General features: G+C 36.1%; 1 protein-coding gene across 15 annotated transcripts in view; it reads left to right on the plus strand.

The window, feature by feature from the left end:
• Nucleotides 1-26,851, plus strand: part of HUWE1 (HECT, UBA and WWE domain containing E3 ubiquitin protein ligase 1) — a 160,435-nt gene that overhangs the window by 29,920 nt on the left and 103,664 nt on the right. For 13 of the 15 annotated variants that reach the window (XM_071220275.1, XM_045187560.2, XM_071220279.1 and 10 more), the window contains 4 exons: nt 2,532-2,600; nt 8,067-8,165; nt 8,862-9,068; nt 10,589-10,741. In XM_071220275.1, coding sequence (XP_071076376.1) covers nt 2,556-2,600; nt 8,067-8,165; nt 8,862-9,068; nt 10,589-10,741 — 504 coding nt within the window. In that variant the 5' untranslated portion in view covers nt 2,532-2,555. Of the gene's footprint in view, nt 1-1,596; nt 1,740-2,531; nt 2,601-8,066; nt 8,166-8,861; nt 9,069-10,588; nt 10,742-26,851 lie in introns of all 15 variants that reach the window. The other 2 variants (XM_071220274.1, XM_071220273.1) reach the window with 1 other exon arrangement.

Consider the following 26,851-nt stretch of genomic DNA (forward strand, 5'->3'; position numbering starts at 1 on the left):
AGTCTGAAATCTCTTGCCTTTCAAAGGTGATTTTAGTTTTGGGAAAAGCCAGAAGTCTCAGGGCACCAAATCTAGGCTGTAGGGGGGCTGAGTCACCTGGGTGATTTGATGCTTCTCAAAAAAACTACATGAGATGTGATGCATGAGTGGGCGTGTTGTCGTGTTGTAACTGCCAATCACCAGTTGCCTGTAGCTGTGGCCTTCTGAATCATCTGAATAGTTTCTGCGGAGGAATGTTCAAGCCTAACGCAAAATTTGATGCAGATCCATTGATCTATTTGCTCAGTCATTTTGAATGTGATGGCCACACAGTACACATGCTCACTCAACGGTGTCTACCGCCCCCACTGACTAGTACAGTGAAGTCGTCACTGTTCACGCATGCACATTCCCGTCCACTCTCCTTAGCTGCTAGTTTACATTGATGTTGTGTAAACAGTTCTCGTTACATTAACAATGGCTGGACTTTTTCTGGACAGGCCTCATATAACAAATCTTAAAATTGGATTGAGTGATTCCTCTCTCTTCTATTTCAAGGTTGCTTTAGCTGTGGCAGTCCTTTACCTTTCCATATATATAAGTATTTCATTTTTCTTGCACAATTGTGAATCCTGTTGTACTTTTAAATGTAGAGTCAACATGTCCACTGCCGGTACATAGAAATATGATTGATTTGTGTATGTTTATCTTGTGTCCTGCAACTTTGCTGAGATTACTTATTAGTTCTGGGAAGGTTTTGTAGATTCTCTGGGATTTCTACTTAGACAATCTTTTGTCTTCTGCAAATAGGGACTGTTTTCTTTCTTTCTGACCTATATTCCTGTTATTTCCTTTTCTTACCTTATTGCAGTGGCTACAACTTTCAACACATGTTGGATGAAAGTGGTGAGAATGGGCATTCTTACCTTGTTCCTAATGTTAGAGGGAAAGCATTCTCAGTGATTTGGGTTGTATGGTGTTGTGTGCAGCAGAGTCAGTAGCCTCTCGGCAAATGATTGCTCTAAGTAATGGGTGTGAGAAAAAAACAAGCCTGAGACTAAGTAAGTGTATAAAAAGGTCACTTATAGTTTCCATGGCATGGGTTGTATTGTTGCTAGAATCCTGTTGACCTCATTTTAGATACTTGGGAGTTATTGGAAGCAGGCATTTTGCTCATTTTCTATTAGATGCTGAGGTGATTTTTTAAAAAGTAATCTGGTATCATGCACCTTATATGTGAACCATAAAGGGAAAACACCTTTTTTTCTTCAGGAATGATCTCTACAGAAACATTAGAACATATTCTGGAATTTCTCCAACTCTTGCTAAATGCCCATTGGTTGAATGGATGCCAGCCACACAAGAAAATATATTTCCACAGTACTGAGTATGTTGGACTAAATCTAGGCCAAAAGTTGCCTAAAATTTATACTTGTGCTTGGTTGTCTTTACATTATGACAACCTTCTTGGGGGAAGGACATTGACCTCCAGTGAACTGCTGTATACCAAATATGTTACTGGCAGCAGAATCTTTGGTGTATAAAGTGTTTGCAGTTCACCTCTACCTCTGTTCATGTGTCCTAGTTGCTAATAGGAGAAACCTTTATTTCTTCCAGAGCCTTGGCCAGAGCATCTTGAAGGGCCTGTCTGCCATCAAAGATCACCTAGATTTATACTATGGGTCTAATTAAATTATTGTCCATTCACTTTTGAGCCTTCCAAATTACGTGGCCTTAGTTCTGTGCTCAGGACATTTCTAGTGAGTCTTATACCTCATTTTCTAATTAAAAAATAAGAGTATTGTGTTGCCTTTGTTTTTATGATACAATTAATGTATTTTTATTGGTTAAAACTGTAAAAGATGCAGAGATGCATAGATAAAACAAACATCCTTTTGGTTAGCAATGAGTTAACATTTTAATGCATTTCTAGCTATATTCTTTAGACATAGGTTTATACTGTTCATTCTGTTTTATAATTTATTTCACTATGAGCATCTTTGTGTGCTGTTATATAATTTTATGCAATATTTTTAACAGTTGTATAATGTTTCATTTTAAACCAATTATGTTTGGGGCATTTGATCCTTTCCAGTTTTTCATTATTATACATGGACATTCAGTATGGATTCTTGTGGTTAAATGTTTGTGTACATCCTTCTGATTTTCTTTAGCTAAATTCCCAGAAATGGAATTTCTAAGTTTTCCAGAACACTGCGAGGATATGGTGAATTTTCCGTCTTGAAGTGTTGAAAACATTGAACTTTATTTCCAATTATGAATTTAAGAGGTTTGTTAAAAAAGACGTTTAAGTTTGGCTTAAATTGATTATAGACTTTTGCAACACATGGATGTTGGCCAATGTTATCTGGAGAGATTCTTTACCCACCCCCACCTCATAGCTGTGCCTCTCAGTTGGCATGGCAGTGTAACTCCAGAATTTGTACCTTAAGCCTTTTGCATGCTCTTCATTCTACATTGTCTATGTCCAAGCCTGTAGAGTTCAAGATTGCAACTTAAATTCTCACTTCTTTTGGGATTTACTTTTTCAGATCATAAAATAGAAAATCGAAAACATGAAAGTAGACAGGACTAAACTGAAAAAGACACCTACTGAGGCTGTAAGTATCCAAATGTTCGCTCTGTTTTTTTGGTTTTTATTTCAGAAAAAATCCTTGCAATAGTTTTACCCATACTGATCTTCCAAATATATCATCACCTATATATACAAAGAGCAAGAAAAGAGTAACTTGTCTCAAAGCAGTCAAATTTTCTTTTGAAGTTCCTGTGATTAAAAAAGTGACTAAGAAAAGTGATAAAAAAAAAAAGTGAATAAATGTAACGTGGTGACCAGTGGAAAGTTTGTAGCTGTATATGCCTGAAGTAGGCTTTTTGGCTGCTGTTTTCTATGCATTGAAAGGCTATGTGATATAATGGAAAGAGCAGATGTGGGTTAAAATTCTTTCCATACTTGTTGGATCTTTCTCAATTTTGTTTTCTAGAAAATTACAGTGGTAACACCTTTCTTACTAGATTTCTTGTGAGGCCAGTGTTTTAGCTTTCTGTATTATTGATTCTTCCCCCCCCCCAAGCCCCTCGCCCTTAATCATAGAATTCAGCTTAACCTGTGTATTGGTTAGCCATGCCAGTTGATCCTGTCAGCAGTAGAAATCCCAGCTTCAGTCCCATACTCTGTCAGCTAGCCTACACTGTTTGAGGTAAAGAAAGTATTGAATCGTTATGACACTCTTATAGGCCCATGTGCTATATAGTTCAAGGGACACAAGCTTTGGAATTAGACATGGGTTTGAGTCTTACCATATCTTTGTGACTGAGAGTTCATTAACTTGCCTGGGTTTCCACATCTGTAAAACAGGGTTGATAATTCCTCCCTCATTGCATAATCAGTTAGTTCATTTTCCTTTCTTTTTTTAAAATACATATATATATATATATAAACACATATATATAAATTTATTTTTAGAGAGAGGGGAAAGGAGAGAGAAAGAGGGAGAGAAACATCAATGTGTGGTTGCCTCTCAAGTGCCCCCTACAGGGGACCTGGCCCACAACCCAGGCATGTGCCCTGACTGGGAATCAAACCAGCTACCCTTTGGTTCGCAGGCAAGCGCTCAAACCACTGAGCCTTTCCAGCCAAGGCAGTTAGTTCATTTTCTAAATACAGGCCACTTTTTTTGTTGTTATTTTTGTTTTTAAATTGCCTACCTAGCAAGTATTACTTTGAGATATCACTATTAATGTTTTGCTGTATTTTTTCAGTCTTTAAAAGATGGTTGAATGGGTAGTTCTCCTGACCTTTTCACTCAGCATTATACTAATGAGTTTGAGAGGCGTTGTCTTCCCATACCCTCTCCAGCATTATAGAGTATCTTAAATTTTTGTTACTAGGTGGCAAAGGAATATTTCACTGTTCTAATTTGCATGCTTTTAATGTATACATTTTCAAACTTATTGATCTTATGTCAGTTTGTTTTTTATTTAATGTCATATTAGATATGTTCATTTTTCATATTTGCAAATATTTTGATTTTGTTTTTGATGTGCTTTGGCATCTAGAGTTTTTGACAACTATGTACTCAAATATTTTTGGAAATCGAAGAACAGAAAGAAAGCTTCTTAAGAAACTATACAAATAATGGAAATGTGAAGTACTGTATCCAAAATAAAAAGATATATAAGAAGCCTAGAAAAATATTTGTAACCCAATGTAGGTAATACTTTAGTAGGTAAATCAGTAGGAAAGATAAATATTCCAATGACAAAATGTATATAGCCATTTCAGAATAATTAAACTTTGTAGATAATCAGAGAAATGCAAATTAAATTTTTTTCTTTTCCCTTGTGTATTTTTAGGATTTCTTCCTTGAGTCACAACTGTATACAAATTCCTGGTTCAGAACATGTGATAGCTGCTAGCAAATTACTTAGCATAAGCTCCTCAAAGTGGAATTTTAGATCCTTGATTATGTATGTTTTTAAGACTTGAAGATGTCTATTTTTTTTCGAGCAGCATACTCACTTTCTTCTTGGTGTGGTCAATACTAGGTATTATTTTTAAGAAAGACATTTATGTTTTTATTATTTATTACTTGCTTATTTATTTATTTATTTAAAGAGAGGTAGAGAAACATCAATCAGTTGCCTCTCGCATGCCCCCAACTGGGGACCTGGCCTGCAACCCAGGCATGTGACCTGACCAGGAATAGAACTGGTGACCCTTTGCGGGAAGACACCCAACCCATTGAACCACATCAGTCAGGGCATGACATTTATGGATTTAAATTAAATTCTAATTTTTTTACCTTTCTGCTCCTTTATCCATTTCACCCACTCCCCACCTCTGGTAGCAACCAGTCTGTTCTGTGTTTCTATGAGCTTGGTTTTCGAATTGCTTTTTAGTTTTAAAATTCCTTATATAAGTGAGATCATATAGTATTTGTCTATCTCTCTGACTTATTTCACTCAGCATGTTGTCACAAATGGCAAGATTTCATTTATGGCTGAGTAGTATTCCTATACACACACACACACACACACACACACACACACACACACACACACACACACCCCCCCCCCCCCCCAAATCTTTTGTATCCATTTGTCCATCATTGGACACTTAGACTGATTTCACTTAGCATGTTGTCAGAAATGGCAAGACTTCATTTACGTCTGAGTCGTATTCCATTGTGTGTGTGTGTGTGTGTGCGCGTGCACGCGCGCACACGCACATACCAAATCTTGTTTATCCATTTGTCCGTCAGTGGACACTCAGATTGTTTCTATATTTTGGCTGTTGTAAATAATACTGCAGTGAGCATAGGGGTGCATATATTATTTTGAATTAGTATTTTCATTTTTATCAGATAAAAATATCCAGAAGCGCAATTGCTGGGTCATATAGTAGTTGTATTTTTTAATTTCTTGAGTTGCCTCCACACCATTTATAAGTGGCTGCATAAGAAAGATATTCATTAATTGCTTTGTGTATCAGCAGCTGTGCAAAGGATTTTTTTCCCCTTGATTTGATATCTTTATAGGAGCAAATCAATATTAACCATGGCAATTGGTATATAGCCATCAGACTGGCAAGTGCTTTGTTTTACATTGCCACAAGTAAGGAAAATCACACTCAGTTTGCATTTATGTAGCAGGGACAAGATGTTAAAGATAAACCTTCATCCCTGGTGCATTCTGTAAACTGCAAGGTCTAGAGGGACTCAGGTACTCCTGATGACACAAAACATCGTGCTAGCACGTTAAATTGATGCCGTGATGTTACTGTATCTGGATCTTGTGAACAGAAAACACAAGCAGCTTAGATGCCTTACACCAGGGGTGTCAAACTCATTTTCACTAGGGGCCCCATCAGCCTCACAGTTGCCTTCAAAGGGCCAAATGTAGAGCTCCTTGCCCCTAGTTAAGTAGTTACATTTATGCAGTCCTAAAATTACATTCGGCCCTTTGAAGGCAACCATGAGGCCGGTGTGGCCCGGGTGAAAATGAGTTTGACACCCCTGCCTTAGACATATGTGTTCAAGAAGGTACCCTTTGAAGTTTAAGGGCCTGCCACATCAGGAAAGTTTCCAGGGGTGCAGAGGTCTGGGAAATGTTAAGATTTCCCTTCTAAAGTGAGAGACATGTTGCTGCACCTCGTACCACACACCATGAAGAAAGAGGAACAGTGTATGGGGTGCTTCTTTGGAGTTTGGTGCTAACGTACCACATTTGGGTATGCTGTTTTGATCCACTTACCGGATCACATCCAAAGTGATAGTGAAGTCGGGATGTAGAAAAGACTCTGCAAAAGGTTCAGGCTGTGTTGCAAGACACCCTACTATATGGCCGTTATGACCTAGTAGATCCAGGTATCTGACTTCGGTGTCAGCCAAGATACTATGTGATGCTTTGCTATGCTAGATGCAAGATGCTATGTGCTTGTCTTTGGCAAGCCTGTATAGGAGAATCACAGCTAAAACCCCCAGAATTTTAGCCATGCCGTCCCCTGCCAACAACTATTTTAGCATTCAGAAAAGTAGCTTCTGGCTTGCTGCAGGACCTCGATAAAGACTGGATGCCTGATTATGACATATATAACAAGTGATTACAATACCCAAATGTTCATCATGAACTGGGTGTTATTTAACCCACAGAATCATAAAATTGGATCTGCATAGCTGCATTCCATTATAATTGAAATGATGTATTTGACACTAGGCACAAGTGCACTGCATGAGCAGATGGTTCAGGCTCCCATGTTTCCTGTTTCTACTACTCACTCCCTCTCCCTCAACCTATATGTCTTCAAGAAGAGGGAAAAAATGCATGCCTGGTTTATGGAAGGATTTTATGCCAAGGACTTTACACACATTTAATTACCACAAAAACTTGAGGTAGCTCTTTAATGCTCACTTTAGAGGAAGAAAAGTTTGGGGGCTTAGCTTAAAGAAAACCATTACCTTTAAGCCCTTATTGTTCTATATTCTATTTTGGATGCTGAAAATGTTCCTGGGTTAAATCTCACAGCAACAGTGCTGGATAAATAGGTGGTGTCTGTTCATTTTTTAGAAGAGGATACTGAGTGAGATTCAAAGAGGTAGTTTACGAACTACCTAATTCCAAAGCCCTTGCTCTTTGTAATAGTATTCCGTCTTAGAATATTTAAGCTCCTATTATGTGAGATAAGCACTTCATGTATGTGGCAAACATTTGAGCTTCATATTTCTGAGATAGTCCTTAGGTCTGCTTCCCTGGTAAGAAAACTGGCTTAGAGGTTGGACTTGCTCTTAAACAAAAGCATAGTAAACATCAGGGTAAAAACTGAACCCACATTTGTTTGGTTCCAAATCTCGGCCTATCCCAGGATACTATACTGCTGTTACAGAGTTAGAGAGCAAGTGGAATCACTTCCACCTGCCCTCCATTAGTAGAGACTGCCATCTGTCCCAGTCTATCCCCTGCTTCACTTTCAGAAACTTTACTATAAACTCTCAATCCACACCTTGTTTACCTGACAAACAGGCTCTTGCATCGGTAAGAGAGAGCTGCAGTGTATGGAAATGGGGGCCCTAAGTAAGAATAGAGTCCTGGTTTTTTGAAGTTCAGAAGCTCTTTGCCCTCCTACAATTGGAGGGTTTAATGTTACAGAAAAATATTGCCAATGCTAATCTTCACCTTTAACTGTGAATTCACTAGGGCTTTTCAGTGTTCTTCTGGTTCACCTTATCAGGCACTCTGGTTCACTTTCACCCTGAGGTACAGATTCCTTCATTTTGTTTTTATTGATGTTTAGCTTATTTCCTTTACTCTGTCGTCTGTGTCCTTCCAAGTAGTTTGTCTACATCTAAAGTTTTTCTGGGTTTTAAAAATGCACAGACGGATTGTTTCATTATAAGATTTCCATTTTAATCCCAAGGGATCGTCTGGCAAATTTCCACTTTTCTTAAGTAGTTATTCTATCAAAAGTTAAATTTCTGAGTGTATTGCCTTAAGGATTTATTTTCCGATTTTTCTTCTTTGTGTCTCCCTTATCTTCCAAAACACCCTTTGTGAGTATCTGTTTTTCTCAGCCTGCAGACTGCAGAGCCTTAATAGACAAGCTCAAAGTTTGTAATGATGAGCAACTCCTCTTGGAACTGCAGCAGATCAAAACATGGAACATTGGAAAGGTAAGTGACCCCTGCTCCCATAAGACAGGGCTCCCTGGACTAATACATCTTTTTGTATGCTCTGATATGGAAAGAGGAACCATAATGAGGTAGCTTCATTCAGCAATTACTTAATAAGCATTTAGTGTATGTCTAGCACAGCTCTAGATCAGTAGCTTTTAGCCCATGAATGGTTGGCCAAGGAAATTTTGAAAGAAAAAAAAAAGTGAGGAAAATTTTGCTAGCTGAGGAAGAGGAACATTTACACATGGGTGATGATAAAGAATCTCAATTGCAAAATTCCTGACAGTACAAGTTGAGATAGCCTTAGGATTTTTACTTTTAGTTTAAAAGAATCTTCTTTTGGTAACTAAAAACGAGTACTTCAAATGAAATTGGTTCTGGCAGGGAGAGTGCCTGTGTTTGTAGACCTCAGGAGGTAGCCGGAATTCTCTCTCTGAGGATTATTAGCAAAGGGGCTTTTGTAGCATCTATTGGTGGTAGTATACATAGAGAGAGACTTTGGCTACAACAATGAATCCACGTCCACCTGGCTCCAAATAGTTCTTTCTCATATGTGTTTCTGTATTGAGTGGGGGGGTTGAAGAGAAGCAAAGATGGAAAGTGAACTTGTCTAGGTATCATGTGCAGCAGTTCATGGTAACAGTGCACCCACACAAACACCTTATCCTTATCTTCCTCTTTCTCTTTCTCCAGTGTGAGTTATATCACTGGGTGGATCTGTTGGACCGCTTTGATGGAATTCTGGCAGATGCTGGACAGACAGTGGAGAATATGTCGTGGATGCTTGTCTGTGATCGACCAGAAAAAGAACAGCTGAAAATGCTTCTCTTGGCTGTGTTGAACTTCACAGCCTTGCTCATTGAGTACAGCTTTTCCCGGCATCTGTACAGTTCCATAGAGGTAGGAGAGGTTCAGGCCTGTGTGATCTGTTCCTGACTAGAATTGCTCATGTCCAGAAATAAGGAAATTGCTATTATTCTCTGAGAATTACTTCTTTCCTTTTCATTTCCTTTCATGGAACCCTGGGATTTTCCATGTCATAGACAATAGCAGGATGTTTCTTGGATATAGACACCCTTCACAGGACTGATGGGAAAATTCTTTACACTCATCTTTATTCTGCCTTTCAAGATTCAAGAAATTCATGAGACTGTAATACATACATTGAAGCATTCTTAGGAATTTGCAGGAATTGATCTTTTCCCCGTGTTATTAGAGCAGCCTCAAGTTACTTTTAAACTATTAATATCACAGGATATTGCACAGGAATATCCTGTGCACGGGAATCTAAAAGTGGGCACAGGAATCCATGAGCTTTTGAATTGGTCAGAATCACTGTAAGAAGAAACTCTCTCTCTTTAGCCTAGCTTTAGACTTTTCTATCACTGTTGGTTAAGTGCCCTGTTGTGTGTTAATTTTCGTAAGGCTTTAGTAACAAAAAAACAAAAAAAAACCAGAATCAGAACAAAACAAGTAGAAAGAAAATATCTCAGGAAAAGAAGTGGAACAAGTGAACTGAAGACCTAGCTCCCAGAGTTTTAAGTGGGGAATGGGTAAGCAGTCTGTTGAAGATGACACAGATGAGCTGCGATTGGAAGTCCGTGGTCTTTGGGATAATCAGCAACGGGAAATAACCTGGGTTCGTTTCCACTTGAATTACCACTTTTTGCCCAAATACTCACTTTTTGCCCAAATTTTTTGAGGGAAAATTAAGGATACACATTATACATGGGTATAATAATCACATACCACAGGGCATAATAATTCTGTGTATAATGCACACCAAAACGTGAGTGCGCGTTGTGCATGGCAAAATATGGTATATGCTACTGATTTTCATGTTAACCACATGCTTCGATATATTGGTGAGTTTTGATTGTGTTAAAAAATCCAAGTAAACACTATAGATTTTACAGTGTACACTGTTACATACACTGGGCCATAGCAGTCATATGCCACCAGGTGTTGGTATCTTTAGCTTCTTCTATATGGAAGGCCCTGTGTTTTAATTAATTCCAGTTTTTGTCATAAAGGATGCAGAAGGACCATAAAGTTATCTTTCTTTTATAATACTTTTAGTCTAGCTGGAGAGTGTTCTTGAGTTCCACTCTATATTAAAATACCACATTTGGGGTTTTTTGGTTTGGTTTGGTTTGGTTTTTGTAATCTGTTTCTTCCTGTGGGGACACCTGTGCAATTTTGAACGGTTCAATTTTATAACTTTTATCAGATTTTCTGACTTGCTGCCAGATTGTAAGTTTCTTCTGTTGTAGATGCTCAAATGGTTATAAATGTTTTTAGTATGTATTCTTAAACTTCTTGATAGCTTTGTAAATGTTGACAAATCTACATTGGCATTTTAAGTTTTTAAGGCCTGGTGTGCTTGATGCCATGAACTTGCCCTTTTTTGTCCCCTATAGCATTTGACAACTTTACTGGCTTCCTCTGATATGCAAGTGGTGCTGGCAGTCCTTAACCTTCTGTATGTATTTAGCAAAAGATCAAATTACATCACACGCCTTGGATCTGACAAGAGAACCCCACTGCTAACCCGGCTGCAACATTTGGCAGAGGTGAGTCATGCGTGAAGAGTTGGAAGGGCACAAACATTGGACCATGTAGCACCTCTACGCAGGTGTTTCTTGCAGTGTCAAAATGGATAGGAGTCCCTAAGTTAGCTTTACTAGTCCAACTGAGTAGAACTATTAGAGCCCACTTAGCTAGTTCCAAAAAAACCTAAGAAGTATTCTCAAATAATGGAATATTTTAAGGGATTTCATGAATCTCTGCTCACAAAGCAGAATCTCTCTTTGTTCAAAAATGGCAACTTTCTCTGGAAAGGAAGTTCAGAATCAGATTCTACTTTGGAAAGAAATACGGTGCAATAATAGATCTGAATTTGTGTCCTGGCCCTGCTTATTAGCTCTGATAGGAGTTTTCATCTGGGAATTTAGTGTATTTACCATAAGAGTAGTTTCAGAGTAAAAAAATTTAAGTTACTTAGTGTTATGCTTAAGAATTGGTTTGTGATGGTACTAATTATAATTAAAGGCAAAAGCTCTCAGAAGTTTAGCTCAACCAAACTATTGTCCAGTGTTCCTAGAGCCAAATTGATAATACTCAGGTTTGAGAGAGAGAGCCATTGCTAAAGAGCTTTCTTAGAAGAAAATTGATAAGGCTGATTTTAAAAAACTGATTAACAGTTAACTCACAAATAATAGCTCAGGTTTCAGGCTCTTACTAAGTACATGATTACTTTAAAATATTTTTGTATGATTACCAATGTAACATGGTATTGTGAAAATTCTCTAGGACATATAGGAAAGTATAACGAAAATACTAACCACCTATAACAAATGGCACCTCCTTTAAGATTTGATCCTATTTTCTTCTTGCATTTACAAATATGTACAAAGAGGTATGCAACCTGTTTTCTTAACATATTGTAAATATTATCTCTTGCTATTAAAAAATGCAAGGTAGTTCAATATTGGATTCCCCAAGTAACAGTTCAAAGGAAAAAGAAGCCATATCTCAATAGATGTTTCAAAAACATTTGGTAAATTCAGCATATTAATAAAAATTAATATAAACTTGTAGGAAACTTGGAAAAGAAACTTTTAAGTTTATAAGTTATCTACCAGAAGTCATAATGGAAAAACTAAACCATTTCCATTGATTCAAAAGTCACACAAACGTGCCACCTATTAACTTTTGCCACTTAAATTTGTAGGAGATGTCCTAACCAATACAACAAGAGGAAAGAAAGAAATAAAGATTACAAATAAAAAACAAAAACTCACTATTTGTAGGTGATAGGATTGAGATTCTTGGTTTTCTAGGGAGACAATATAAAATTATTAGAACTAATGAAAGTACAGTGAGGTGACCAGGTAAGCAATTATTATACAGAAACAAAAGCTCCTCTATACATTAGTAATAACCAACTTAGAAAAAGTCCCCATTTATAGTATCAACATACAGTGTCTCTAAAACTTCCATATTGGGTAAAGCTAAATTTAAGAGAAGATAATGTGGAAGGTTATATATTGTGATCTACTGGAGAAGAGAGAATTCTTAAAAATGCCAAAGCATAACCCATATGGTAAAAATTTGAATTTTATAATACAAAATTAAGACTTTTCAGTGGAAGATGTCATAACTCAGTGCAACTCTCAAGGTGCCTGCACTGGAATTTAAATCAGCACACTGCTTTCTTCACGAAGAAAGATAATCAGTTGAACAATGTACTTACTGGTGTGATTGAATAACATTCTGGTGCATCCTCATTTTGTCATGGACCTGTAACATTCAAACAATTGGTGGAATAGCAGCTGGTCTGGGGACAGCATCAAGCAGCACTGCCAAAGACAAATGTTAATAGACTGGTGATAGATTGAGAGGTTTTTAAGCAGTGTTTTGAAACTGACAAGGAACTGTTACTGTAGAATATCCAAGGAGCACCTTCAGATCAACAAGGATTAGCAGACAAAGGATGTGGAAAGACAGTTCACAGACCAGGGAATTCAGCATGTTGAACAGATGCTCAAACTCATTAACAGTTAGAGAAATACAAATAAAATGAGCTGTGTCAGATGAGCAGAAATTAGAAAACTGTATTATGGTAAGTGCTAGCAGGCATCTGAGACTATAGGAACCCTTATGAATGAGTGTAAACTGGTACTCCTGGGTATATATCCTGAAGAAAATTACATTATTCTATAAGGTGACATCTGTGAGAATATTGCATCATTGTGGTAGAGAGAAGTTGGAGGCAATCTGGGTGTCCATTATTAGTAAGTTGAAAGGAAAATATGGTGCATGCATACTATGGAATAAAAGTGCCCAAGTGGTGGGGGAGAGTTAAAAATGTTTATTGTTCAGTACCATTTCTGAAACTTAAAAATGTATACGTAAAAGCAAAATGTAGTTTTGAGAAAACAAATAAAAGGATACATATCAGTGAAGTCTTACCTTTGGAGGAGAGAAAGCAGTGCAAATGGCAATAATGGGTCAGGTGGTTTATATAAATAAGTAAAGGAAAATAAACCTAACCAGCAATATTTTAGATCTGCTAAAACAAAACTAAACCTTTACTTACAGATTTAAAAGATGATCTAAATTTGTTAACAGAGACAGGTATCATCTTTTCATGGGAAGACTCAGTAGTATACTGGAGGCTCTCTTTGATGAAATTAAAAACTAAAACACAAGTGTCAGTTCCCTTACCTGTCTTTCTAATGTAGAACCAAGGACTTGACTTTGAGTAAGAGACAGTCTGTTACCTTACTTACATAAACTACAGCTATAGTCTGTGATTTCCTTAAAGTGGAGGAACAATGTAAAGACTTTAGTTAGTAAAGGAGCCTGAATACAGAATTACAATTTTTTGTAATTCGCCTCTGAATCTCTTTTTCCCTAATTTGACAGTATTTTTAGTTTAGTACCTTGCCTTTTAGTCTTTGCAAAATATTCAGCTTAGTTTTTATAAAATAATGCCCTTTTCAGTTTAAATCATTACTTTACATAGCATTTAAGATTACATCATTATAATACATATAGTTGTCATAAATGAGCTTGGGGACCAATGAGCCTGTTTTGGCACACATCAGATAACTGGTAGCAGCAAAGGACTGCCTGCACAGGCTGCATCAACCAACACGTTTTACAGAAGGCTGGGAAAATGCAGTTCATCTATCAAATTGGTTAAGTGGAGGCCTGTTAATAGCATCAACCAAAAGTAGACATGCATAAAAAATATCTGAGAAAACATTAAGAGTCAGGGTTTTAAGTTCTTTAATTGGCACAGGAATAGGCAAATATGTCTGCAGAATGAAATTGTAAGCCTTGTTTAAGATCAAAACAGTGGGGCAGTTGGCTGTTTGAGGGGGAAAATGTGTTTAGATCATCTCTTCACTCTGTTCACATAAATCTTAGAAACATATTTAGAGGTGAATATAGGCAACTTATAAGGTCATTCATAAGGAAGCATTTTTTTTAAGAAACCTAGAGGCCATTTTAAAAATTGACAGATTTTAGCATGTAAAAATATTAAAATTTCTGTATAACATAGTTATAAATAAAAAAATGGATTCTTAAACTGGAAAAATATTTGCAATATGTACAACAAAGGAATAATTTGTAAATAGCTTCTATAAATGAACAAAAATGTAAGTAGCCTGGTAGAAAAATAATGCAAAAGCATGTAAGTAGATGATTCACAGAGGAATATGAAGTTTTGTTTTCTTTTTTAAATTGGCCACTAAGCCCCTGCTGGTGTGTTTCAGTGGATTGAGTGCTGGCCTGCGAACCAGAGGGTCGCTGGTTTGATTCCCAGTCAGGGCACATGCCTGGTTGTGGGCCAGGACCCCAGTTGGGGGGCATGTGAGAGGCAACCACGCATTGATGTTTCTTTCCTTTTCTTTCCCTTGCTCTCTCTCTAAATTGGCCACTAAAACATGAAAAGATTGCACTGGGAGTGCTCAGGGGAAATGTACATTGAAGTGTGAGGTAGGTTGTCTAGGTTGTGGGGAAACAGGTACTTACAGACTGTTGGTATATGAATACCCTTTTGTAGGGTATTTGAAATCACTTTTCATTTGATTTCATTTACGTTACAAGCAAATTCAAATGGTCAGGAAAATGTATGCATGAGTATTCTCATTGTACCGTTGTTCGTTAAAAATTTTGAAACATTATATTTAACATGCCATAAGCCTGCGTATGACCCTGAAAGATAGCAGTGAAATGATCTGTTAGCAGAAAAAGTAGTTGAAGATCCCCATTTATGGTTTCTCAGAAGTCCAAAAGTAAAACTATAGTAATAAAGTCCTTTAAGTTACATATCTAATTGTAAACGTAGACAAAGGGAATTAAATTTGAAGAGAAGATGGGTAAGTTTTACTTTTTTGTTCTCTACTTCGAATATTTTATAGCTCTAGTATATTATATATTACTTGTATAATTAAATATTAGAATTGTTAATGACTCTTTGCAGCTGTATTTCTAGTGACTATTGTTTGTATGTACTGTAGTTTAGTTGTTACCTGATTTAATACCTATTATATATAATCCTTTTAATATCTGAGGGTAGGAATTTGTTTACGTATATTTTATTAATATATTGGGAGTTCTTTCTATGCTTTAATTTTTTTTCAATTACAGTTGACGTACAATATTAGTTTAAGGTGTACAGCTTTAGTGGTCAGACATTTATTTGTAAGTGATCCCGTAATAAGTCTTGCACCCATCTGACACCATACATAGTTATTACAATGTTATTGACTATGTTCCCTATGCTGTACTTTACATCCCCATGTCTATTTTGTAACTTCCAATTCGTACTTCTTAATTCCTCTACCTTTTTCACCCAGCCCCCTTATCCTTCTCCCCTCTGGCAACCATCAGTCTATTCTCTGTATCTTTGAGTCTGTTTCTCTTATGTTTGTTAATTTATTTTGTTATTTCACATATTTCATACTTAATTAAATTAAATGATCTGACCACTTGGAAAGTAAAAATTAAGATGCAGACTGTACTTTTACACGGCACACATGCAAAGTGTGTGATTTTTCTTTTTCTGTTGTTTTGGTAAGTCAGGCTTATCGTGTTCTTTTCTCCTTGGATCATTCTATCACCAGGAGGAATTGCTTAAATGTTTGCTGTTATGTTCTTCTTTATTTTGGACTCCTTTTAACTTTGACAGATTTATTCTTTTTGTTCTGAATTGGGCTAAAATAGAAACTGTAGATTGAAGGTTGCTTTCTAGTCCTGGACAATTTAGAATCGTGATGGATACAGTACATAGCTGGTTTAGCTAATTTATTTTGTGCTTGATTCTTTGCTGTTACAAGTAAAAGAATCTCACAGGTTTTTGAGAGTTAGAGATAATATGCTAGGTGTTTAGTAATAGTAGCTGCCATTACTAATAGCCCCCATTAAAATTTCAAAACTTTGCCCTGGCCAGTGTAGCTCAGTTGGTTGGGGGGAGTCCTGCAAACCAAATGGTTGCAGGTACAGTTCCAGGTCAGGGCACATGCCTGGGTTGTGGGTTCGGTCCTCAGTCAGGGTGTGTGCAGGAGGCAACCAATGTTTCTCTTTGGCATCAATGTTTCTCTCCCTCTCTTTCTCCGTCCCTACCCCTCTCTCTAGAATCAATAAAAGAAAAAAAATGTTTTAATTTTAAAATGTTGTTTTTCTCTAAACTGTAAAATTTTATAAAAATATAACTTGCTGATGTGGGCTGCTTTGCTCTATATCTTCCTTTTGATACGTAACTTCTGTTCTTGTAACAGTGGTCATTATAGACATTTTGGTTCATGTCTCTCGAAAGACAGCTTCCTGAATCTGAATTTCTTTTGTTGATCTCTGCCCTGTGCAACAAACACATACATTCACTTGCATGTAGTTAAGAACCTGGGTTTAGGAGTCGGTCCTAGTTCTGTCAACAGATCAAATTAGTCTCAGCTTATGTATCTGTAACTTGGGGGCTTTGATATCTTCCTCATTGTTTTTAGGATTAAACCAAACGTGATCATAAATAAAACTGATCATCGAAGATGGCTATGAGAACATAAATTATGTGACATTCTTTATTTTACTTTCTTTTACAACTGTATACATTATTTTATATAAGTACATACATACGATCACATGATTTTTTTAGTGCAGACTTTTTCCTCTTGGGTCATCTTCCTACAACCTAAAATGTATCCTTTTGTATGTATTTTTATCTTTATATTATAGTGACATGTTTAGGGTATTTTTGTTATTAAATTACAAAGGCAGGATACTTACATCTCAATTTTCTTATTTAATATTTTTTAATTATTTTATTGTTCAATTACAGTTGTCTGCATTTACTCCCACCACTCCCCCCATCCCAGTCAAACCCACCTCCCTCCCTTGCTTCCACCCCCCCTTCCTTGGTTTTGTCCATGTGTCTTTTATAGTTGTTCCTGAAAACTTTAAGTCATTCTGTATAGCTGTAAGTTATTTTCTTTTAGTGGCTCTATATTCCATTGTTTGGATTTTCCATAATTCAGCTATTTCTGAACTAACACATACTCATGTTTTTCCTGTTAAGAACAATTATTTCTCCATTAAGTAATCTTGTATATATGCTGTTACTTACTGATACTTTTGATTCTATGATAGAATCCCAGATATCTTTGTTACTTTAATTGTCACGTGATGAGTAATGAATTTGAGTATCTTTTCATGTTTCGTCATTAAGATTTGCTCTTATGAATTGTCAGTTCATATATTTTACCCATTTTTCTATTGCTTTAGTGTTTTTGAACTATAAAAACTATTGGAGATATTAGCCCTTTGTCATCTGTTAAAAGTATGTTATCCCCTCTGGCTGGTGTGGCTTAATGGATTGAGTACCAGCCTGTGAACCAAAGGGTCGCAGGTTGGATTCCCAATCAGGGCACATGCCTGGGTTGCAGGCCAGGTCCCCCAGTGGGAGGTACTCGAGAGGCAACCACACATTGATGTTTCTCTCCCTCCCCTTCCCCTCTCTAAAAGTAAGTAAACTCTTTAAAAAAAAACAAAGGTATGTTATCCTTTAATATTTGTTTTCTTTGTTGCATTTGTATACATAGTGTTTTCCAAAAGTGGCTCAGAAGTAGTGTTTTACAGCATTTAAAAGTTTTGAATAGCATGTTTTGGTCTTTATGAGAAATGACTTTGTATGTGGAATCTTTGCTCATGGTCGTTTTAGTGACTCAGCCCAGTGGTATGGGCTGACAGTGAATACAAATGGTGATTAATGAACTGCAGACACAGGAGAAGTTCTCCAGGAAGACTAGTTGAATCTGTTAAAAGCCAATTGGTTAGTTTATGCTAAGGTCTAGTACACAGATTCTCAAACTTGAGCATGCACCAGATTCGCCGTATTAGAGCATAGATTGATCTCCCTCCCTTGCTCGCACCCCCTCCGGGTTTTGATTCAGTAAGCTTAGGGCAGGTCCTGATAATGTGCATTGCTAACAAGTTTCCAGGTGACACTAAGGCTGCTAGTCCTGGGACCACACTTGGAGAATCACTGCTCTTTTCTGTCCTATTGGAGTACAGATTCTTGTACAGTCATACTTTGGTTGTAGAATGTCTCCCATCTTGAACAATTTGGTTCTTGACCATGTTGTTCACAGAAAAGTGTCTCAGTTGTTGAACAAAACTTTGGTTTCAACACAACAACCCATTCATGCTGATACATGTATGATCAGTCATGCGTCTCTCAGGTGACAAAAGAGATTTGGATTGCAAACAAATCACTTCTCAAACAGTCTTCTGGAATGAATTAAGTTCAAGAACTGAAGTTCCACTGTAGTTCCATCTCAAAGAGCGCCGGGTCTTTTCCCTGATGTCTCAGTACTTATTTTTTTTAACAAATCTCATCTAGTGAAGTGGTGTCAAATATGCCTTTCTGGCATGGATGATGTGATAGTTATTGATTGAGTGTCTACTTAATTGCCAGGATCATATGGTAGCACTATTGCGTATAAATGGGGACAATGAAACTCAGAGTTACATTATTTGAGGGGAAAACCAATAGGCTTTTCACACCTGATAAAATGTGAAACGTTACTATCTTCTGTTTTTGTGTTACATATTTGAAGTTGCTTGAGTATGGTTTTTATTCTAAATCTAGGTGTCAGCCTGAGACCTAGCTCTGAATCCACACCCAAATCTTCCAGTTGATGTCATTCAAGACATATATGACCAGCACTGTAGTGAATGTAGTATAAAACATGTTCTTTTCTTTAAAAAGTTCACATGGTAGTTGAGAAAAAGTAGTTATTCTGAGTAGTACTGACTAATAAGTACCCTAGAATCTTAAACATTCCATAGATTTATCTTGTTGGCTGCAAAACAAACTTTTCTTCTTATTAAAAATATATGCTCATCATTTTAAAAATTAAAAAATGTACAGAAGAAAATTCATCATAATGTGTATATTAGTGTTTTGGTGCACTTTTTTGAGTCTTCACTTTATGCATATGTCTTTATATAGCTGAATGCATATAGTATATAATTTTATATCCCACTTTATTTACTTAGCATACTAGCATCAGTGTTTTCCTATATTAACTTTACATAATTTTGTAAGAAATGTCTCTTGGTATTTAATATACTGGTAATACTTCATAAATGTCACAACATCACGGACTTTCATGACTCAAGTTTGGCTTGAACATGTTCTTTTGAGGGTCCCAACTTGCTACAACTTTCTAACTGTAGGTGCTTGATTTTTATTAGATACCAAAGTATGGAAAGAGATTTTGTGGTAACAGTAATAATAGTAGAAGTATCTAAAACAATGGTGACGACGTAAGAAACAAAAGGCAAGTTGTTGTGAAGATGGACCGCCTTTCAAGCTTATTCTGCCAAATCAAATTTATAGTAAAGATGGCATTTTAAATTAGCAGAAAAAAAGGAAAATTATTGAGTAAATGATATTTTAAAAACTGGCTGGCTATTTGCAATATAATTAAGGTAGATCCTGCCTCATCAAAGTAATTTAAAGCATGAAGCTAAAATTTAGCATTGAAAGAAAGTACAACTGTGTGTTTTTATGTTGTTTGGGGTGAGCAAGGTATTTTAAGGAATGAAGCTAATATCATCGAAGAAGAAATTAATGTTATCATCTGTATGTGAATATTTTAAATACTGTCATATTATGCCATTATATGATTATCTCAGTTTATGTAATGTTTCTCATATTGCCACAGTGAATAATGCATCGATATTTGGCCTTCCTTAGCAACAGATTTTTTTTAAGTTCTTACTGAATGTAGGAACTTGTACTTTACAAATTCTTGTCTCATTTAATTTTCACAAAGATGCTACAAGCATCATCTCAATTTTGTACATAGGCTCAATTTTGAGGTAAAGAGCAAAGAAATCAAGTAATTTCTTCTCAGTGTCATTGAAAAGGAACATAATAGCCAGCTGTTTTAAATCTTTGCCTTTTCCCTGGTTCTTCCTATCTAAATGTATGTTATTTTAAAAAGTAAGAGAAAGCAAGGACATATTTTTTTATCAGTCTCGTTAAAGGTTTGTCTCTGTTGTTGATCCTTCCAAAGAACTAAATTTGGTTTGATTCTTTTTTTCTGTTTTCTGTTTCATTTGTCTCTGCTCTAATTTTTAGTATTTGCTTTCTGCTTGGGTGTAGTTTGCTCTTGTTTTTCTAGTTCCTTAAAGTGGAAGGTTAGGTTACCACTGATTTGAGATCTTTTTTAACTGTAGGCAATTACAGCTATAAATTTCCCTCCAGGCAGTGCTTTAAGTGTACCCCATAAGTATTAGTATATTGTGTTCTCATTGTCCTTAAACCACAAGGAATTTTCTAATTTCCATTAGGTTTTTTTTTTGCCCATTGGTTGTTATCCAGATTTCCTTTCATAATGGATTTCTAATTACTTTCCATTGTCATTGAAGAAGATATTTTATATGATTTTAGTCTCTATAAATTTCTTTGTTTCTTTTGTAGGTTAACATATGGTCTGTCTGGGAGAATATTTTATATGTACTTGAGAAGAGTGTGTCTTCTGCTGTTGGGTAGATTGTTATATATATCTGTTAGGTCTAGTTGATTTAATGTTCAGGTCTTCTATTTTTTGTTTCTCTTTTCCCTAGTTACTAAAGTTTGCCCTCAGGGTCACGACTAACAATTAATGAAGTTAGTTCAATTTAATATCAACTAAGTTTTAATAGTAGACCAACACTTTGCTCCTATATAGCTCTGTTCCTTCCTATACACTTTATGTTGATTGCCACAAATCATATCTGTATGCATTGTGTTCCCAAAAGCATAGATGTATCATTACTACTTTATGTTGTCGTCTTTTTTAAAACACAGTAAAAAAAAAAAAAAAGTTGAATGCCAAAAATACATTAATACTGACTTTTATATTTACCTATATAGTTACCTTACTGGTGTTCTTTATTTCTTTATATGGATTCAAGTTACTAGTGTCCCACGCCCTGTTATTTCAGCCTGAAGAACTTCCTTTAACATATCTTCTGGCGTGTCAACTAACAACAAGCTCCCTTAGCTTTTATCTGGGAATGTCTTGATTTCTTCCACATGTTTGAACGATAATTAATTATGCCAGATACAGAATTCCTGATTGGCAGTTCTTTCCGTTTGAAACTTTGACTGTATCTTCCCACTGCATTCTGGGCTCCATAGTTTCTGATGATAAATCAGCTGTTGATCTCGTGGAGGAACCCTTGTACATAACAAGTCACTTTTCTTTTGCCACTTTCAAGATTTTCTCTTTGTCTTAGCCTTTGACAATTTTATTATATTGTGTATTTCTGTGGGTCTCTGTAGATTTGCCCTATCGGAATTCATTGAGCTTGGACTTGTAGATTCGTGTCCTTTGTCAAATTTGAGACATTTTTTGGCCATTATTTCCTTAAATAATCTCTCTGCCCCTTTTTCTCTTTCCCTTTTTTAGTGGAACTGTCATTATAAATATGTTTACTTTTCTTTCTACTTTCAGACTTGGTAATCTCAGTTGATTTATCTTCAAGTTCATTGAGTCCTTTTTTTTTCCACCTTCCAGTGTTTATTTTTAAATATACTATTGTCCATATTTTTATAAAAGTTATACATGTTAAGTTTTGAAAATTAAGAAAACACCACCACCATGTAGGAAAAACTGTTAACATTGTGTTTCGTATGCTTCTTTCTCCTCACCAACCCATGGTATTTTTTACCACAGTATTAAACATTTTTGAAAATACCATTTTTTAAAAGTAGGCAATAGTCTTGGCTTCTAATCCCCTCTCCTTGTCCTCTTGAGTTTCCATGGCTGCCCTTCTATGTCTGCTTGTCTGGGGCCTCATCCTCTGCTCAGTTGTTCAGGGTACCACTCCAGGCTCTCTCATCCAGCTACCGGTATATTCTGCTGAGGAGGTCTCATAGTTGTATGGTTTTGAGGATTTCTTGTTTCCCAAATTGTATCTGTTTTCCTTGAACCTCAAACTCATATTTATTGCCTACATATCTAATAGGCTCCTCAGTTGTAAGCAAACTTTTCTCCTCACCTGCCATTTCCCCGCCTCCGGCTCAGTCCATTCCTGATACCTGGCCCATTTGCTTTCCTGGACAGTGTCAAGCACACTCCTGCTGCAGGGCCCTGACAAAGCCATGTCCTCAGTTGTCTCTGTGGCTTGCTCCCTCATCTCCTTTTAAGTCTGAAGTGCCACCATCTCAGTACCATCCTATCTTAAAATTGGAACACCCTCCACACTTCCTTAAAGCCTTTATGCTTTATTTTCTTTGTAGCACATATTAGCATCTGCCATCCTGTATATTTAATTAGATTCATTGATTCATTCTTGTCCTTGCTTACATCTGCTGTTGAACCACTCTGGTGAACTTTTCATTTCTGTTGTTACTCTGCTTTTTAGCTCCAGATTTCTATTTGCTTTTTCTTTGTATAATCTCTTAACTCTTTATTGATATTCTTGATTTGATAAGATTTCAATCTCATGGTTTCATTTAATTCTTTGTATATGATTTCCTTTAGCTCTTTGAATCTATTTAAAATAGTTGATTTGAGTCTTTGCCTATTAAGTGCAGTGTCTGGGCTTACTCAGGAACAGTTTCTATTTTAATTTTTCCAGCTTTATTGAGATATAATGGACATATAACATTGTAATTTTAAGGTGTACATGATTTGATACACTTATACATTGTAAAGTGATTAACACTTATACACAGTGAAGTGATTACCACAGTAGGATTAATGAATACCTCCATCAACTCAAAATTACCATTTCCTTTTTGTGATGAGAACATTTATGATTTACTCACAGCAACTTTGCTAAATGTAATCACCATGCTGTACATTAGATCTTCAGATCTTACAGCTGGAAGTTTGTACCATTTGGTGAACATATCCTCATTTCTCCCAAATCCCAGCCACTCCCAACCACCATTCTACTCTGTTTCTACGAGCATTTTGAGATTCCACATATGGGAGATATCATACAGTAATTGTCTTTATCTGGCAATATTTCATATACTAAAATGCCCGCCAGGTCACAAAACATGGGATTTCCTTCTTTCTCATGGCTGAATAATATTCTATTATATATATACACCACATCTTTTTATCCATTTATGTATAGACAGACTGATAGTTTCCTACCTTGGCTAGTGTGAATAATGTTGTAGTGAATATGGGAGAGCATATTTTTCTTCAATGTCCTGATTTCATTTCTTGTGAATTTTTTTGAGGAACCTTCATTCTGTTTTTCATAGTAGCTGTACCAATTTACATTTCCACCAACAGGGCATGATAGTTTCCTTTCTTTAAACTTTTGCCAATACCATCTCTTTTTGTTAGTAGCCATTCTGATAGGTGTGAGATGATACCTCATGGCTGTGGTTTGGATTTCACTAATTAGTGATACTGAGCATCATTTCATTCCTGTTGGCCATTTGTATGTCTGTTTTAGAAAAAGTCTATTCAGTTCTTCTGCCCATTTTTTAAATCATATTTTTTTGTTACTGAGTTGTGTGTGTTATATTTTGCATAGTAATTCTTTATCAGATATTTGATTTGCAAATAACTTTCTCCAGTTACATTTTCATTTTGTTGATTTTTTTTTTTACATGCAGAAGCTTTTTAGTTTGTAGTCTCTGCTATTTATATCTGCCTTTGTTGCCAGTGCTTTTGGTGTCATATCCAAAAAGTTAGTAACCAAAACCAACCATGTTTTCTTTCTTTTTTTTTTTTTAAGATTTTATTTATGTTTAGACAGGGGAAGGGAGGGAGAAAGAGGGAGAGAAACATCAATGCATGTTTGCCTCTCACACGCCCCCTACTAGGGACTTGGCCTGCAACCCAGGCTTGTGCCTTGCCTGGGAATTGAACCGGTGACCCTTTGGTTTGCAGGCTGGCGCTCAGTCCACTGAGCCACACCAGCCAGGGCCCAATCATGTTTTCTTTTAGGAGTTTTAGAGTTCCGGGTTTTATGTTGACGTCTTTTTAAATTTTATTTATTTATTTTTAGAAAGAGGGAAGTGCAGAGAGAAAGAGAAGGAGAGAAATATCAACGTGAGGGAGAGACATTGATGAGTTGCTCTTGCGTATGCCACAGCCAGAGACTGAACCCTCAACCTAGGCACGTGCCCTTACTGGGAATTGAACCAGCAGTCTTGCTTTGTGGGAGAATGCCTAACCACCTTGAGCCACACTGGTCAGGGCTTTGTTGAAGTGTTTAATCCACTCAAAGTTCATTTTTTTTGTTCTGTTTTGTTTTGAGTTGTGTAAGATAGGGGTCCAACTTCATTTTTTATGCATGTAGTTTTTTCAGTTTTCCAAGCACCATGTATTGAAGAGACTATGTTTTCCTCATTGATCATTCTCAGCTCCCTTTCAAGTATTAGTTGACCATATATGTGAGGGTTTATTTCCAGGGTCTTGATTCTGTTCCATTGGATTATTTGTTTTTATGCCAGTACTAAGCTGTTTTGATTACTGTTGCTTTGTACAATGTTTGATGTCAGGAAGTGTGATGCCTACCTTCAGAGTTGTTGTTCTTAAGGTTTACTTTCTATTTCTCTGGAAAATGTCATTTGCATTTTTATAGCGATTATATTGAATCTGTAGATGGCGATGGATAGTATGGACATTTTAACGATATTCTTCCAATTCATGAACACTGGATATCTGTCCATTTATTTGTGTATTCTTTAATTTCTTTCATTAATGGTTTATATTGGGTCGGCCAAAAAGTCCATATGGTTTTTTCTGTAAAGTAAGACACATTTTTCATTTTTAGCAATAACTTTATTGATTTGAAATTTGATATTTTGAGAATGTCAGCTGTCCTCTGTGTGGCATAATATTGATTGTTCTCAATTAATGTCTCAATTTTATTTTTATCAACTTCAACTGGTCTACCCCAACCATGGAGCATCATCCAGTGAGACATCTCCAGCACAAGACTCGCAAACCACTTTTGACACATATGATCAGTCACTGCACCTCCATACACCTACATAAATCTTTCTTTGTGTTTCAGTTGCATTTTTACCTTTCTTGAAATAATAAAATCTTAATATGCCAGGAATGTTGCATATTTTCTTCCATCTTCAATATTAAAATAGCTACACAAAAATTCACCAATTTCTATGTTTTTTTAAAAAAAAATACATGCTGATATGACAGCTGTCACAATACAATCTAACAAAATTATTTCAAATGAAGTTAAAGACAACTAAGCACTATTAGAGCCACCATACAAGGAAAAAAAAAAAACTAAACGAACTTTTTGGCCAACCCAATAGTTAGGCAGTGTACAGATCTTTTACCACCTTGGTGAAATTTATTTCTAAGTATATTACTGTTTTTGGTACTGTTATAAATGGGCTTATTTTCTTTATTTCTTTTTCACATAACTCATTGTTAGTGTATAGAAGTGTGACTGATACCTGTGTGTTGACTTTGTATCCTACAATTTCACTTAATTTATTCTAACAGTTTTTTGGTAGTCATTAGGGTTTTCTATATACAATCATAATCATTTGCAAGCAGACAGTTTACTTATTCCTTTCCTCACTGGATGCCATTTATTTGTTTTTCTTGCATAATTACTCAGGCTAGGACTTCCAGTACTGTATTGAATAGGAGAGGTGAAAGTGGGCACCCTTGTCTTGTTCTAGTCTTAGAGGGAAGTCTTTCAACCTTTCCCTGTTGATTACGATGTTAGCTGTAGATTTGTCATATGTGGCTTTTCTTATGTTGATGTGTGTTTCTTTCATACCCCCTTTTTTTTTAGTTTTTATCATGAAATGATGTTGAATTTTGTTAAATGCTTTTTTATGTCTGTTGAGAGGATCATGTGATTTTTGTCTTTGATTCTACTAATGTGATGTGTATCACATTTACTGATTTGCTTATGTTGAACCATCCTTGCATTCCAGGGATAAATCCCATTTGATCATGCTTTGTGATCCTTTAAGTTTCCTGTTCAAAACTTAAGTTTGCTAGTTTTTTTGACAATGCTTTTTGCATCTTGTGTTCATTGGGAATATTGTCCTGTGGTTTTCTTGCACTGTCCTTTCTGGCTTTGGAATCATAGTAATTCTAGCCTCATAAGGTAAGTTTAGAAGTATTCCTTCTTCTTTGATTTTTTTGGTAAGAACTTGAAAAGAATTGATCTTAATACTTCTTTAAATATGTGGTAGAATTCACCAGAAAAACCATCTGGTTCTGTGCTTTTGGGGGGTGTATTTAGATTACTGATTCAGTCTTCTTGTTATTGGTCTATTTATATTTTCTAATTCTTCATGATTCAGTCTTGGTAGGTCATATGTTTCTAGGAATTTATCCAGTTATTCTCGGTTATCCATTGTGTTGACTTTCTGTTATCCAGTGTGTGGGCAATTTATTCATACTTGTCTCTAACGAACCTTTGTATCTCTGTGATATCAGTTGTAATGTCTTCTGTTTCTCATTTATTTTCTTAGTCTAGCTAAAGTTTTCTCTATTTTGTTTATCTTTTTAAAAAACAGTTTATTTTCATTGATCTTTTCTTTTTTTATGGTCTCTATTTCATTTATTTCTGCTCTGATCTTTGTTACTTCATAATTTCCTTCTACTAACTTTGACCTTAGTTCTTTCTCTAGTTCCTTTAGGAATGAAGTTAGG

The sequence above is a fragment of the Desmodus rotundus genome, chromosome X (genome assembly GCF_022682495.2).
Source record: "Desmodus rotundus isolate HL8 chromosome X, HLdesRot8A.1, whole genome shotgun sequence".
NCBI classification, from domain to species: domain Eukaryota; kingdom Metazoa; phylum Chordata; class Mammalia; order Chiroptera; family Phyllostomidae; genus Desmodus; species Desmodus rotundus.